Source organism: Solenopsis invicta, chromosome 1, assembly GCF_016802725.1.
Source record: "Solenopsis invicta isolate M01_SB chromosome 1, UNIL_Sinv_3.0, whole genome shotgun sequence".
Lineage (NCBI taxonomy): Eukaryota > Metazoa > Arthropoda > Insecta > Hymenoptera > Formicidae > Solenopsis > Solenopsis invicta.
In genome coordinates this window covers 21,206,621-21,224,723 of record NC_052664.1, presented here as the reverse complement: position 1 = coordinate 21,224,723, position 18,103 = coordinate 21,206,621, and the positions used below count along the sequence as shown (strand labels likewise).

Sequence of the window (18,103 nt, the reverse complement as noted above, 5' to 3'; positions counted from 1 at the left end):
GCGCAATTTTTTGTTACAAAAGTGAGAGAGAATTTTTCCAAGTGATTAAGATTTCAGGCAATGGAAAGAATATAAAATTTTATGTTAAAAAAATAAATTTTTATCGACTTTTAAAATGTATATATATAATATTAATAATTAAATTGCTTGTATTTAATATCAATTATATATAAATTTATTAAAAGATAATAAAAAGTTAATTTTTCTAATATAAAAATTTTATTTTGTCCATTTCCTAAAATTTTTTTACTTGGAAAAATTCTCAATTTTATATCAAAAAATTCCCCAATTGCATTCTTAGATTAATATTCATAATCGTAAATAATTTTTAATCTTTGATTAAAAGTGTAATTTAGATTTATTCATTTATTTTTATCTAACAAAGATTGGAAATTATTTATGTTTACGAATCCAACCTAAAAACACTCGGCGTTAAACTTGTTTGTTTTGCTTTTTTTTTCTGTTTTTTCATTATTCTTTAAGCAATTTTATCTTTTCAGGATTCAATGGAAGGAATAAAATTTTGTATTAAAAGAATTAAATTTTTACTATTTTGTATAATATATAATTGACAATAGAATTAATATTAAATATAAGCGATTTAATTATTAATATTATACATTAATATTATACAAATATTTTAATAATGCACGGACGATTTAATGTATATATCATATACATATAATACATATTATATATTGGAATTATGCTGATATCGATCGTTACTTTGGCAGCTGAGTTTGGCTTGCGTCGATAACGGACAGCGCGGAAAATATCAATATATCAATTACAAGATAGATATCGTTCCGTCGCGTCGGTCTAACGTGAATCCGTTTAAACGACGATCGCCGCGTCCCGCATCCACTGATAGTACGTCATGAATCGAGCTGTACGCGGAAAAAGGAGAGGAGCCGCGCGTCGATGCCGACGGAGAGGAAACGAGGAGCTCGCGTGGTTCACGGCAACCAATCACGTTCGCGGATTGTGGTCCGACACGGGTGTGCTGGTGGGGATGACGGCCAGCTGCTAGCGCGCGGCGCGGCGCGCGGCTCGTTCGGCTTGGCTGTGGCTCGGTGCGGTGCGGTGCGGTGATCACCAGCGTTGTCACCGCTCGGTTGCGTGATCCATCTCGAGCCGGGAGCGGGCGTGAGCTCCGTCGTGTGTACGTGTGTGTTCGTATATGTGTATGTGTGTGTGTGTGTGTGTGCATGTGTGCGTGCATCGTCCGTCTCGTTGACCGGCGTGATAAGGATCCGCGCGGGTCTTGTCAGAGTTCGTCGGACCTGACGTGCGAACGTCTCGCGATCTGATGAAAGAGTGAGAGGAAGAAAAACTCGAGTGGGAGGGGCGAGAGGTACGCTCCGCTGCCCGCTGCAGTTCCTGCCAGTTCCGATCCGGCGATGCCCTGTATAAGCGTGCCGCTACCACGCTCACCGTCCACCTTCGCGCGGCGTTGATTCAGAGCGAGAAGCGGCATCCAGGAGCGTCTTTCTCACGCGAGAAGTCACATACACACGAACGCGACGGAGTCGCGAGCGACTTGTCTCTGCTCCTTTCCCGGCTACTGGGACGATCCGTCATATCTCCGAGCTCCGAGTTCTAGCACGCGACCGTTTCCTCTCTCTCATTTTTTCTCTACCTCTGTCTCTCTCACACGCACGCACACGCACACGCGTACACACCTCGCGGCAACAGCCAGGTGCGCGTGCACTCGCAAAATCACGGCCAACGTCGACAGGATGAACTACGGGGACATGTCGAACGTTGATCCTCCTGCCAGGTACGTTGCGGGGTTTCCCCGTTTTAATACAGCCTACTCCTCGCGACGGGTATTCCCGTCGAGTCTTTCGCTCCCTCTCTCTCTCTCTCTTTTTTGTCGAGCGCCGCATCGTCCGGCAAGAAGTCGACGCGCGGCCGCATTTTCGTGCCGAGCGCCGACAACTTGCCGCGAATGCCGCAGCATGAGAGCAGCGAGTCTCAAAAATTTTGTTTTCGTTGATATATAATATATTTCGCGCGGATTGTCAACGGAGTTGGCCAACCTTTGAGCAATATGGTCGGGGCGAACTAGATGAAATCGCGCTCGAACGTTGTAATCCCGGCCACGTATGGCGGCGGGCCTGAACCTTTTTTCCGCGACGAGACAATCCGCGCAGTCCTTTGACGAATGATGCTAAATGCATCGCGAGATCCAATTCTCGCGTGCATTCGAGGAATGCATTGAAACGGTAGCACGGGAGCGGCGTTACGCTTCTTTTCTTTTCTTTCTTTTTTCTTTTTTTTTGTCGAGTGGAGAACGTGGTTCCCGTCGTAGCGTGGTATGCTTTACGCAACGCTTCCGTGCACGTAGTATTTATTTTTGTATTAGATACTTTCCTCATGAGCAACGGGTCGGAATTCATTGCGCGACGACGACGGCGACGACGACGACGACGCCGCGATGAAAGGACGGGGTTATTGGGACAGCTCTCCTTGCAAAAACCGAGATGTCTTGGAGGCGGTAAAACGTGTATTTCGTGTACACACGCTCTTCGCGGTCCGCCTTCTCGGAGAACTAGCTTTGTAACTTGTAACCAGCCGCGCGGGTTGCAAAATGTGACGAATGTTGAAACTGTAGCTCGTATGGAGTACACGGTATGTACACGCCATGTCGAACGGCTTATATACGCCCGTAACTGTGTAATTATGCACAGTGTATATTGGCGTCGTCATTAATAACTTTCAGTTCCGGTTTAAATATTGCCTAATCACCATGTCTGTATTCGTACTCAAATTTTGACATTTTCACGAATAGCACATGTGTGAACGATTTAAAAAAGTACGGGATGAATAAGTATTTTTAATTGTAATTATAATTTAACGGAGCACCTAATTATAATTATAATTTAAATTAACTTATTATTATTATATATTAAATTATAGATAATTATTTGTAATACAATTTATAATAATTATTTTTATTATAAACATGCTTTTTACGCACACAATATTACATTATGGAATATGGAACTTTAATTGAGATTTAACGAGCCAAGTACATTCAAAATGAATACTCATTTACTTATCTGGGCAAAGATGATATAGAACCAGTTGTTTGAAAGGTAACTGGTTTCACGTAGCGTGAAATTTATCTGTATAATCTGTAATCTGTATGGATAAGTCATCACATATTTTTCGCGCTGAAAAATCACGTGTCCAATCTTTTAAGATTATTTCGTAAGTATTTACATTTGCATTTTTAAGAGTCAGGCAACAGTAAACAAGAATGTTTCTTCTCAAAATTTTTTCGGTGAAACTTATGTGGCAACGAATAATAAATTCCACAATCATATTTATTAATTAAAATATTTAATTTATGCTAGAAATGCTCAACTCGGAGTTATTTTTAATAATGTATATTAATATTTAATATTTCAAAAAATTAATATGTATTATATTAATTTTTATAATATGTATTAAGTATTAAAACATCAAATATACAATATATTATATTTATTACAATAGATATTATTATATATTATATATTTAATGTTTTTATATTTAATATACATTAAATATTATTTTTTTTAATTTTAAATATTATAATACATATTACATATGTAATAATATCAAACAAAATGATATTTAAAATATATTTTTGATAAGACGCTTAATGCATAATTAATGTCTCTAGAAAGTTCTTGAAGAAAATGATGTATGTGTATTATTTTTTTCATTATAAAGAGATATCGCGCAAAATTTTATGATATAAATATTATGTAGGTGCTTTCTAGCTTTTATCGATTTTTTTCAAGCTATATGACTTGGTTCGTGCGTCTTTGTTTATATCCGAAGATTGTAGGTGATGCAATTTTATATAGCAAAAAAAACTGAAGATAATACATATATCTCTTATTATTAATTTTAAGGCATGGAATAACACATTAGTTATGTGCTTATAATTATAATATATTAATATATAATTTTTATATAAATAATTGATATATATATATATAAAAAATTGTATAATATACTCATAACAATTTTTTACAATATTATAATTTACATGTCGAGATTTTTACTATGTTTTGTTTTGAACGAGGGGAAATTCACAGCCGGCATTGGTGTACAAAATTTCGGCAGTGGACTGCCGAAAAAAGTAAGCAGTGACCTATAATATTGACGGCATTGTCGTCAGTGGTTGGGGAGTGGTGAGCTCACTTCAGAGTCGGTTTTTCGATCATGGGATTGAGCACAAAAATTTTTTCTTGCATATTCCGAAAGTACATAAATAAAAGAATATTTTAAGCCTATAATCAATTTCATAATTGCTTTCTTTCTGGTAGTTTACTCTTGTACCTGAACGGTGGGGTGCTCACTTCAGGGTCGGTTTTTCGATCACGTGGTTGAGCACAAAAATCTGGTCTTGCATATTTCGAAAGCACATAAATAGGAGAATATTTTAAGCCTATAATCAGTTTCAGAATTGCTTTCTTTCTGGTACTTTACTCTTGTACCGTTAATGTGTATTCGTACTTTCGGGACGATTTTCTGGTCAAAGAGATTGAGTACGAACATTTATTTATATATCGTTGGAAAGCACATAAAAAGCACTTAATTCTAGTGTATTTATTTTTTTATTTTATTAATTATTTATATGAGTTGGTGCTGGCTTAACGTTAAGCTGGCACCCCCACCTTCAATCTCATTTTCCTGCTAAACCGCTCGAGCACAAAAATTTCAAATAGGGTACATAATTAGCACATAAAAAGCACTTAATTTTGGCATAAGTGGCGTTTCGATTTTTTGTGGTGGGGGTGCTAACTTAACAGACATTGTTATTTTTAGTATTCTATTGTTTGAAGTTAGGTATACCTATGCATAAGACATCACATAATAATGTGCAATTACAGTAAAATGTATAGAATTTTTAAAGAAGAATGTTTAAAATTTATTTTGATTACAAACAAATACAATATCAAGGTCATTATTTTGATTATTTTTATTATTATTTTTAGTGTTCCATTGTTTGAAGTTATATGCATAAGACAGCACATAATAATGTGTAATTACATTAAAATGTATAGATACAGTTCGTAAATAAAATTTTTGGAAGTTTTTTGTATAATTGTGTAGAATACTTCGGGAAAGCTTTAGAATTCTTGTGCAGGCATTGGCGTATGATAATGGGCACGCGGTAGTGTTCATAATTGCATGGCATTGCCTTAATTTTAATATAGGATTGACGGCATTGTAGGCATTGACTAACAATAAGCATTGTCGGCAATGTACAAAAATGTCGGCAGTGTTTTACAGCAATGCCAAAAATCGGCATTGGTGTACAAAATTTTGGGTTGTGAATTCCCCCTCGGTTTTGAATGACTATTTGATTGAGTTGAGCTAGAGTTAATTCTTTTTCAATAATATCGAGATATTTATAATTTAAAAAATTTTTCTGAATTATATATACATATACAAACATATTCTCTTAATTTAAATGTTTTTAATTTTGATGCAGTAAACGTAAATATTTATCTTAAATATTTTCATAGATATAAATATTTATTTTAAGTATTTATGTCTATGTATACGTATCTATATGTATCTATATGTATGTATATGTATTATATATATTTGACGCAGCAAATGTATTTTCCTAAAAATATAAAAAGATATAAATATGCATATGTAAGATACACACACACACACACACACACACACACACACATTTATGTATCTTACATATACATATTTATATCTTTTTATATCTTTAGGAAAATACATTTGCTGCGTCAAAGTAAAAAAAAATTTTTAAAATAGGGAAAGTTGCAAGAATTAAAAAAAAATGAATCATTGTACATCCACATATACATTAAAACACTCGCATTCACATATGTATATATTCTACAATTTTGTTATTTAAAACAGTTTCTCATGCATATGATTAGGAGGCATTTATAAAAAAAATTGGATACGAAAGGACCAGTTAGCAAAAGAAGCGGTCACGTGCGCATCGAGGCGCAAAGTAGCACTCGGAGGAGTGAATTTGGAAAGAACCGCCGGCGCAATTTTACGCGAAGCACGTCCCGCCTTTCGGTCTTGGCCATCGTCTGTAGAAAGTCTGGCATTAGCTGTGACTTTACCCGTGACACCATTGCCGCGACTTGCCGCCACTGCGAAATCTTGTAATAGCGAAACCAAATAATGCCTCGAACACACATAAATTTGTTACGACAAGTGCAAGTCATTTAGCTTTTGTCAGAAATACTTATTCATCGATTAAAGCCAGTTACATTAATGCGCAATTAGCGGTAAAGAGTCTGGTCAAAGTTTTCTTTTCTTGATTACACATTATTGCACGTGATAATACCGTGAGCAGGATGTTTATGATAATTTGATAGCATTCGTCGACATTGTAGTCTTTTACCTATTACATAATAACTACGTGATAAAATTTTACTCAATAGCTTCATAAAAACCAATATATGTAAGAGTTTACAGAAATCAAATATATCCGTATACAAGTCTCTTATTGTCTCTGGATTTTATCAGAAACATTAGGCAACGATGTTATCTTAAAATTTATTGAAAAGTTATTTAAAACATGTTTTTAATATATTTAAACGCATCTCTTCTTCCTAAAAGATTATTTGATACAAATAAGAAAAAGTCGACTAGAAATGTAAATCGTTCTCCCAGCATTATACAATTATCAATAATGTACACGTGTACATATATTTAAATATATGTATAAAATATATATATTTAAATATATGTACACGTGTACATTGTTGATAATTGTATAATGCTGGGAGAACGATTTACATTTCTAGTCGACTTTTTCTTATTTGTATCAAATAATCTTTTAGGAAGAAGAGATGCGTTTCGCAGCTTGCAATAACAATTATATCGGATGCATGTATAGGAAAATTGATCTATAATATATTTTGTAATTCAAATCTTACAGATTTTTATGCATGCACACGCCCCTTAGCATATTTAATTCGCATTTTTAATCTATATTCAATTTATGTTAATCTTTTTGTTCCCAATACATGATTATATATTATAAATTACGAAATAAACTATTAGTTTGTATTCTCGTACTTGTGAATTATTTTTGTTTTTTACAGTTTTAACGAACGTAAAAATTTTAGGCTTATAGATAGCAGATGTATTTTCATGTATATTTAGCACGGAGTATCATTGCTTTCATTTGCTGTTGTTACGAATCGACAAAAGTTATATTGTAAATACAATAGGAGTTCACAGAATTATAATTCTTGAAATATTTTACGTGCATTTACCAAAGGATAAAAGAAGATTTTTATTATGTAGAACAACTTTGCAAATTATTATATACAATTCAAATAATTCAGTATTTCCCAAATATCAAAATGTTTTTATGAATCGCTTTATTTTTTGTCACCTGATATACACAAAAATGCAAATAAATGTTTTTTTTGCAAATAAAATTGCAAATAATTATGTAGCTACTAAATTAAAATTGCTGCTAAATTAAATGCTTTGAGAATGTGAACAAATTTAATTTGCATTTTTATTTGCATTAAATGTCACTTTTATAAATTTTGCCATGTTTGATCAAAAACATCACACTTCTCACTTTTCTTTGTTCATCCTATTGATGTGACAGGAAATAGATATGTTCTTTAATAATTTTGGAACGCATGTAGGGAATGAATTAAATACTTTTCAACGTTGTGAATGAATCGACTAAATACTGATTTTTTTTCTTTATTCACTGTAATTGCAAAAACTATTAACGTAGATACTTATCATAAATGCTTATTATTTGTTATCCCGCGTTAATGGGAGAGTGGAAGCAATTTTTCGTCCGTTTTGAATGTCAGATTTCTCCAAGGCGATTCTAAAGGTTCCATTCAGCTTCAAGTCAGCTTTAGAAAGGTTAAATAATCATCTGTTTGGTGAACTTGAAATACCGATGTCGTAACACGCCAACTACGAAGTCGTTATCGTGCACTTGTCGTAACGCCCACACGCGATTTTGGTTTCCCATCGTACGACGATCAACGTCAATGACGTTAATTGATAAAAATTTCATCATTTTTATTATTGTAACGCTTCAGAGGCGATGAATGACTTAAAAAAAGTTTAATTAAACCAGCGAATGTGTAACATTAAGTTTTAACGAACATAATTTCGCAATGTACATACACAGTTACATCACGAAAAGGAGTTTAATTACTAAAGTATTTAAAAATTCAGCTGGATACACATTTGAAAATGATTTTATTTGACCATCAAATTAATTACGTAAGACTCGAATTGCACTGGAAAAATTTTCTATGTTCAAGTAAATATATTAATATCTATCATTTTGTTGATTTAAAAAATATTTCCCAAGTTTAAAAATAAATTATTTTATATTAGCTATATAAAATTAATAATTATATAAATTAGTAAAAAGCATTATTACTAAACCCTTTGTGATTATAATTACCGCTTTACGGAATTCTCAAATATAATTAAAATTTTCTAACTGCATCGAATCGATTGGGTTAATCTCAACAAAATTTGATAAAAATTAAATATGTAATTGCACTTTGCTCTTGTCATAAAAAATCTTACGCAATTTCATTTTTGCGTATTATTGAAAGTGACTTTAAACGGAGCACTTCTTGAAAAATATTTCGAAACAAATATCTAAATTGATAAATTTATGTCATTGACGAGGAAATTAATTATATATTTTCACATAAGTTTTAGATAGAAGATTGTAAAGACTGTTTTTTGTTACTCGCTGATGCAAATATTAATAAATAAGAATGTCCGATATTTTTTTAACATAAAAAACTTATACACAGATATATATATATATATATATATATATATATATCAATAATTTTTGTTCGATTCTTGCTTTTTTTCTTTTGTTCTATCATTTTTTTTTATAAATTTTTCAATTAATTTTTTTAGCAATTTTAGAATAGAGTTTTAATTAAAAAGAAAAACGATGGTAAATATACAATGAAGAGAAACCGTCCTTTCACGTTTTATTTATTACGCTGCAAAATCACTTCTAGACGATTCGTTTGCACAAATTACGCTTGTTATATAATGCAAACGTTCCTATGAAGAGAGGCACTTTTGTCGATACATAAGTTGTTGCGTGATTTTTATGTTCTTTACGTGTTTTATTACAGGGATCAAAGTCCAATCTTTACTTTTTTTCCGATTACGTCCATTATAAGATGGTGCGTAAACGGCGTAAAAAGCAAGCGCATCGACAAGAAGAAGGTAAACCAATATGTGATGCTTCTACAATAGAGCGTGAAAGAACAAAGCGCCTTTTATTCCTTTATGTTTAGTTACGGGATTAAAGTTTACTATAAAATAGTATCTGAATTCCTCGCTTACGGAAAGTACACCTGTCAAAAAACACGTCTCTATTGCACGTAATATTTGCATATAATATTTTAAAATATTTCGGGCAACTGTGAAATGTTAAGTGTAAATTGTATGATTAACAAAAAATCTCTTTTTACCTTTTAAATATTTGCGTCTTCTTTTAATTATTAAAAACACTACATGTGACCTAGTCACAAAATGAGCGGATCTTTTTATCGTGTTTTTCTGTCACCAAACAAAATTGAATTTGAATGGAAATGAAGGTCATATACAAATGAAGGTAAACACTTCCGTTTAAAAGAATAGCAATTTCACAACTGCACAGACATACGAATAAATAAAACTATTTTAGTACTACTTTTACTTTCTTTTGACGTGTATTAGGGTAATATTTAAAAAAATCACACAAATAAATATTTATGAAAAATCAATCAATATAGATTTTGATGTCACATACTTACTTCACTTTATGTTTACATTCGTGCAATTTTTGCAAGCACGCAATAACGAATTGCCAAGAATTTTATAAATACTTTCTGATTCTCAGATTGTGCATACGCGTAAATATTTATTGGGGCACTTATCGAAAGATAGATGATACATTTTCATTTCTTGTAAAGCGTATCTTATCAGAAGGAACTCAAAGGTCCTCTTACTTAATCGAAAACACGCTACGAGAAAGTGATACATATGTTTTTGTTCCCATTTCGTGATAGCCGAATTGACGTTAACTGGATTGTGAAAAGTGTTTATGCAAGAATAACGGTACATCATTTGAGTATATGTTTTGCAATTACTCGGGATTGCATCTTACAATTATTATCACATTTGCACACCGGCCGTGAGTACAGTAAATCGCGAGGCGCGAGACAATGGGAAAGGCGTATGAGAAACTGTTTTTATCCGAATCCACGAAACGCTAGTATCATTCACGATCGGCAGGATGGACGATCTGTACAGAGAGCGACACGTGCCACGCTTGATTAATCGTTCGATAACGCGATAACCGATATCATTATTAATGCGAGTACCACTCATGAAATCGTTCGAGCGATGCATGTCCGTCACGTGAGCGTCGCATGTATCGATCATAAAAGTTACGACTGTGACTAATTGCTTTTAAATGCTGATACTTTATGAGCGTCAGAAGGTTATCCCGGCGAGACAGTTCGCCGACCTGATAGAAGTACCGAGAGCGATAGTTTGTTTGGAATGCTCGTCAGCGAGGCGTGTAATTGTGCGTGGCAGATTAAAGGAGCATTTCTTTCTGTATATCACGAATCATGCAGGGATCGTGTGATTGAGAAAGTTTCCGCGACTGCATTTTTTTTATTTTTTTTTATTTTTTTAGACGAGCACGCAGAAGAGTACTCTTGAGGAAATGTAAAACTGATCTCAGTTATTTACGCATACTTAAGGCCGCTATTCATAGACAGTCATAAATAATTTTCAATCTTCGATTGAAGGAAAAAGAAATAAATGAATTTATAAATAAATCTGTCATTAATTACGTTTTCAATCAAGACAGAAATTACTTATGCCTATGAATGCCAGCCTTAATTTTACTTCGTCCATTAAATAATTTTTTAAATTGTTTTCTATTTTTAATGGAATATATCTCATTTTCTGTTTATACATTAATAGTTGAAGCAAACTTAATAATTTTTTATAAATCGCAAGTACAGGTAAAAACGTGAAGATTTTTTGAGCTTAAAAAGCACAAAGAAGCTTTTTAATTCTTTAATTCGATTTTCTGAAAAAAACGAGTCGTTATGTAAAAATAACTTAGTCTTTTATTTTGTATGTGTTTTGAGACGGATGGAATTATTCTCGTCGATTTCGATTGTATCACGTTTTTAAAATTATTCCGCGCAAATTTTACCAACGATACGAGAATTGAGTCATTTAGATTATGTATTGTTATAAATATGATTATACATACATAAATACACACACACACACACACACACACACACACACACACACACACACACACACACACACACACACACACACACACACATATATATATAAATTGGCAAACAAGGTATTAACAAGAACGAAGTACGAATTACAAAGTACAAGTTTTTATGATTCTTTACATTTCTTTATATTGTTTTCGCTATAATTGATATAAAACATTAAGAGACTTGTTTTCTTGTACTGCATGGAATTTTTCGCGCAATCAATATTGTAAACTTCTCGAGTAATTAGTTGTTTTGATTATATATTATATTTTATATAATGATTATACAGAATTTAATAATTAAGTATAATAATATATTGGCAGTACATAATTAATATCTGATGGCATTTCAATGGAAATTTTATTATTTGCTGTGTAAAATTGTGTTTTCTTATACCACTTGTGACAAGAATAACTAGAATGCATTAAAGAAAACTTACATTTGCCATAATTTATATAATTATATACATTCACATAGTTATATATAATTATAAATACATTAAGGAACATTTTTAAGTAATTAGCAATATATGTGTTTGCCACGCTTTTTGCTCAATTTCCATCTCTAATCATTAATCGTTTCGAGCTACGTAAATATTACTTTTAAAAATGTAATTACGCAATTATAATTTTTTGCGATAAAACCCGATCTTACGAGGAACTTTCTGATGATCGATTTCGCAGTAATCCAATTTATTACACGTTTTAAAATGTCCATATTACGTCTGTTAAGCTAGCGCAGCTACTTCAGCATACTTGAATGCGACTTACATAAAAATTAAATGATATTTTTTTGCTAATTGCTCTGTTCCCAATTTTTTGTTGTAGTAGATTTACAAAGAACAATGGCTGTGCTAATTTAAGATTAAAGTTAGCATAGCCGTGAAAAAAAAGGAAATTAAAAAAAACAAATACGTATTTTTTAGCGCTATTTTTTGTTAATTAATTATTCTATTACCGATTTTATTATTTTAGCCGATTTGCAAATCGCAGTAATTGTGCTACTTTAAGACTAAAGTTAGCACAACCATTATTTTTTTACGAATCAACCTTGGAGCAAGAAAATCGAGAATATAAAGCAGTTAAGTATTAGCAAAAAATAGCACTACAAAAATCCGTTTTTTATTTTCTGTTTCTTTTCTTTCATGATTGTGATAACTTTAATCTTAAGCTAAGACGGCTATTGTTTTTTTACAAATCGATTGAAGCAAAAAAGTAAGGAATAAAGCAATTATTGTAAAAAAATAGCAATTGTATAATTTTTATTTAAATCGGATTTGAATATGCTGAAGTGGCTGTGTCATCTTAATAGACGTGTCGATACGTCATTAGATTCATTCATACCATCATTTTTAAAATTTGAGTTTAAGTTGAAAAGTGCAGAAATTTAAATTTTGCATCTAAAAATATATCATGATACAAGTGGAATTTATGAAGCTTGCATACTAATCTTTTCGAAAAATTGAACACGGAAAGAACAATTTTGCTGAAATACATATTTGAAAATAATTATGTTGAACCATTCAAAAAATAGCATTAGATGTTTAACTCGATTGCTAAAATTGTTTACAGCTACATTCTCATGCTTGGATGGCCGAACATGACATTATTTTCTGATGTGTATATATCTAGCTAATTCTTTTCGTGTACGTCTGAAAAAAATTCCTGTGGAATGAAATATGCATTCTGCATATATTTTAATAAATTCCGAATTTTTATCTGTGATTGAAACATATATGGCCTCCTAAGTGTGTAAACATTCATTGGATAAACAACTTTCGATTCAGACTACTAAGACTACTACTTTTCCTACACTTGGAATAAAGATTTGGATCGTTCCGGAAGCAAATTATAATTCATACCGTGACTTCCGCGATTTATTAACATGCAAAATTGTTCCTTTTAAGCAATTAAATACAGAATCGAAATTGATAATGACATGCCGTATCCAGCCATTTGGAAAATCATTAGTATACTGTCTGTATACATTCGATCGGTCGTTGGCATAGTAATCACGCACTATGATCCATCACATACTCGTGAATCGCATGCTCGATTTCTCCTTTCTTGCACTCTCGTGGTCGGTGTCATGCATCGCGGTTAAATACATTACTGCTTGTCACGAAAAACACGTGTCACCTTTGTCATTGGATGGCTCGATTTGATGACACGCAAATTCACTGGAATGTTCTTTTACACGGTCGTTTGTACTAACACACGGACGTCGATGATTAAAATTCGCGGGATAAATCGAGATCTTTCGATAGAGAAACAAAGCCAAATGGTAAAGTTATATCTTGGGATCAATGATTCATGCATTATCATATTTCTATCTCAATCTATCCGGCTAGAAATAGGCGCTGGCCACGCGAGCCTTACAGAATCATTCCTAGGAGTCGTGTTTCCTATCAAGCAGGTGCAGCCATTTGTTATATACACAGGAATTTTTTTTTACGAGGAAAGCAATTTCAATATCTCTTTAAAGAACTTTATTTTAAGACGTAAATTATAAAATCTCTTGACAAATTTATGCTAATCGGTTCGCGTATATTTTTATGACAATAAAATTATTTATGAATTGTTTATTCAATTTCATTAACTAATACGTACACTGAGGGAAAAATTACTAAATTTTATTAAATATTTATTCGAATAGTATTAATGAAATGTTTACTAAATGTACATATATATTTATTTAGTACAAAAACTGCTAATTTAAATATTATTTTATTCTTATAGAATAAATATTTATGTACCGTAAGTAAATATTTTATTAGTACTGTTTGAATAAATATTTATTATAATTTAGGAATTTTTTTTCTCAGTGTACCAATAAAAGTTTTTTTTTTTTTAAATTAACAATACATTATTAGGTTGGTAAAAAAAGTCATATTGTTTTGTTTTCTACGTAAATGCAAGTTTTTGTTTCGTATAAAAAAACACCTTTCATTTATAATTACCCAGAGAAAGAATGGCATTACTTTTTCCATCCTAATGTATTTATTACTTTTCTTAACAGTATTTATATCGCGTTAGTATTTGTACATCTCTTTATCGTAATATGCGTCATCTCTCGCACCGAATTACAACAAGTCATACAGCGATAATCTTGCACTTGCGTTAGGATGATAGCAAACTATGTGACGTCATAATGAGATTAACTGGCTTACTGTTTCTGCAAGGCGTTGCATTTAAATCGAATATTTTCTGCCTTCTTGACATTATAAATATAGCTTACAAAGCAAAACTTTCTAGCTCTTTGTAAATTTATGTAGTTATCTCTCTCTCTAATCATCTTTTACACAATTGTAATTATTGTTTTTTCAAGATACATTTTAAATAAAGCTAAGATAAACGATAGCCATGTACGTTGAAAACAATTGTTCATTATAAAGCTAAATTGCAAACAAAAATGAAAGAAACAGTTTTACAATAAATACGGATGTGTATACCAGAATTTGAATTACTCGCGTATTTGAATAACATATAAAAAGAATGAGTTTGATAAAATACCTAAAAATTTAGCTAAATACAAATCTAAAAATAATTTATTCTTCTTGTATTGTGGTGGTCTCACAAACTCATGTTTATAATTATACGATTAAATGTTTTCTTAAATTATTCCCATACAATCTAATATGTCAAGCATTAATCTTATAGTATAATAGAAAATGAAAAAGAAACAGAAAAGAATTTCTTTTTACTGCATGGGAAGAACGATTTGCTGAAATATATCTAAAAATTTAAGTACAGATACAAATCTAAAAATAATTTTGTTGGACATATAATGTCCAACACTATCTTACAAAATAATTATGGACGCTAAAAACTGTTTGCTAAAATGTCGAAACTTGCTGTTTACAACATTGTTTATCATATTCTTGAGCATTCTACATAATTATTTTGATCCAACAAAATTATTTTTAGATCTGTATCTGGCTAAATTTTTAAATATTTTAGCAAAACCGTTCTTTCCGCGCAGTAAAAAAGATTATCTCTTCATTAATGTTATCATAGAAAGAAAAGATAATCTTTTCTTTCTATAACATTGATGATAGACATATTGGATTGTGGAAACAATAAGAAAAAATTATATAAACATGAGTTTTTAAGATTTGTTGAGAAAGAAAGAATAAATTTTAATTTCCTAGTATTATACTAATACATGTTTGCAATCGTATTATTTTCTAACAATGCTGCTACAGACACACACATATTTTTAGTGTGTACGCGATTTATAAATCAAATCTTTCATATCAAACTGGATATTTTTACATTATTACTTAACTTTTATGAAAATTCGTATTTTTCAACAAGTTTTTTTTTCAATAGTTTTATTTATCAATATATTAGTTATTATTAAATGTATATAATACAACAAATTATGAGGATATCATATCTATCATTTTCAATTATTGATAAAGAAACAACAGTTCTCATATTTAAACAATAAAAGCTAATTATGTGATCATTGATACATTTTGTCGCGTGCAATTTTTGCGTCTAAAATAAATAAATAAATCGAAAGTTTTTACGAGAAGCTATTCGATATAATTAGACATGGTATTTAAACCTTTTCTTAAGTGCAGATGTACCGAGTGTGCGTAATGCAATACACGTTCCGTGCATATGTACTTAAGAAGTGTTTACTTATTCAAAACACATCATGTTTTACATGGCCATTTAATCCATTATTCTACGCGTGAATTTATAAGGTTTCCTCATGCAGCGCTTTACTTTTTTTATTGTACATATTGCTTTGTTTGTGTCAACCAATTTATACGCGTTATTTGGTGATATGTTACTATTACATGATTCTTCTAAAATATCAGGCAGTAAAATGAAAAAAACTTTTCATATAAAATTTGATAAATTACAAAATTAAACAGTCTATACTTCTGGAAGGTCTGTCTTTTTTAATCTTAACGAATGTCCTATTTATTTTCTTCGTGTATTTTTGTCACAAATTTTGCTCTTTAGAAAAAACTTCTATTCAGGAGTCGATTGTTAATTCTTTAACTGCAAAAAATATCTGACGGGGAATACTTGTTTACGCGCACCAGTCGGATGATCACGTTTGCGTGCACTAGTCCGATGAAATCTATAATTAGCAACAGAGAAAGTTGTCAATGTAATATCAAATTGATAATACGAAATAATATGATAAATTTTGCACAAGTGATTTATAAATAGAAGTCCGAAACAAAAAGTCAGACAATTTAGATAAATGCAGACAAGCGTAGTAATTCATAATAAATGAGTATTTCTACGTTATAAGTACTTCGACTAAGATGCTAAAGAATTATTTGAAAAGTTGCAAATGTGTGTATGTGATTAGTCCTTCATTTATTTTGTTTATTTGAATTTGTAAACGCTTACAATTAGTGAACATTAATTTCTAAATATGTTATATGTATAATCAAATATTTCCGTTCTTAAAAAGACTCGTAAAATCGAAACTTAGAATTATTGTAGCATTGTTGTTCTTCTCTGCAATGCCTATTTAGCGTGCGACTAATTTTATTCTCTTATTTTATATAAATAAAATTTAGAATAATGAATTTGACAACGTTGTGTTTTGCGCATTTTACATTTTTTATTTAAAATATTCTTTGCAATGCATAAGTTAGAAAACAAGAATAGATATGAATATTAATAACAGAAAATTAGTATGTAGACGCGCAAATTCTTTGCGATGTCTATTAACTGTAATCATCTAAGCCTAAAATTGTTGAAACCTTGATATTAAGATCTTGAATTTATCAATTCACTGGAAATAAAATTTTGGTGCTGATTAATTTGACAGTATTAATAGTATGTATATTTTATTTTTCTTTTATTTAGACATTTTATTGTTGCGCATTTCGCATTTCTTATCTAGAATGATCAAATTTCAAAGTTCAAATTTTTTATACAATTCAAATGTGTGAATTCATTTGTAAATGTAAATTAAATATGAATTTAGAATGATCTAACATTATGCGTTATTGAATTTACGTCAATGAGCAAAAAATATTAGATTAAATCAACTAATTTAAATGAACAATAATGATTGATAACAGAAATTTGTATGCATCTGTATATTATCTGAAAACTTGTATAAAATATGCACTATAAAAATTATAAATAGCAATTTTAGAAAATAAAATAAAATATTATTCTAATAAAAATAACATGAAATATTTCTACAAGTAAAACACATATACAGAAATAATTTTATATTAATAACATTATTTATATTAATGTGCTTTATTTGTACAACTTAACATTTCTTAAATATTGATGGAAAAACCTAGGAACGAATCGTGCGCGCATTGGTCTAGTCGTAATAAATTTTACGTGCAATTTAGCGAATATCTTGACGTGACGCTGAATGAAGGGAGAGAAATCTTAATACTTCTTTATCGGTTAATCGACACGCGGATTGACATTAACTTCAATTAGTCTCTCTCGGTAGATGTCGGTGATACGATAAAATCAAGTTTAATTTTATTCTTCCGATGAAACACAAATTGCGGAAAATCTCACTGGCGGTCAGCGAAAGTGATCGATCTTTCCATACTTTTGCTGTTGGCGCATAACTTTTCCGGTAGATAATAGTAACGATATGAATCGTGCAAACTGGCGGAAGTTATGTCGTCGTCCATTACGTCAGCAAAATTATAACTCTTTAATAAAATATGCATTTAGTTCTGAACATATATGCTTCGTATGAGTGTATGTATGTTTAATGTACATTTTCTTTTCATTTGATTTAAAACACACACA

At 31.2% G+C, this 18,103-nt stretch overlaps 1 protein-coding gene across 1 annotated transcript in view; it reads left to right on the top strand.

Annotated features, from left to right (window-relative positions):
- Window positions 1-1,068: 1,068 nt before the first annotated feature.
- LOC105194773 overlaps window positions 1,069-18,103 on the top strand; it is a 30,961-nt gene continuing 13,926 nt past the window's right edge. Inside the window, exon 1 of the mRNA XM_011159868.3 lies at window positions 1,069-1,780. Coding sequence (XP_011158170.1) covers window positions 1,740-1,780 — 41 coding nt within the window. The 5' untranslated portion in view covers window positions 1,069-1,739. The remainder of the gene's footprint in view (window positions 1,781-18,103) is intronic.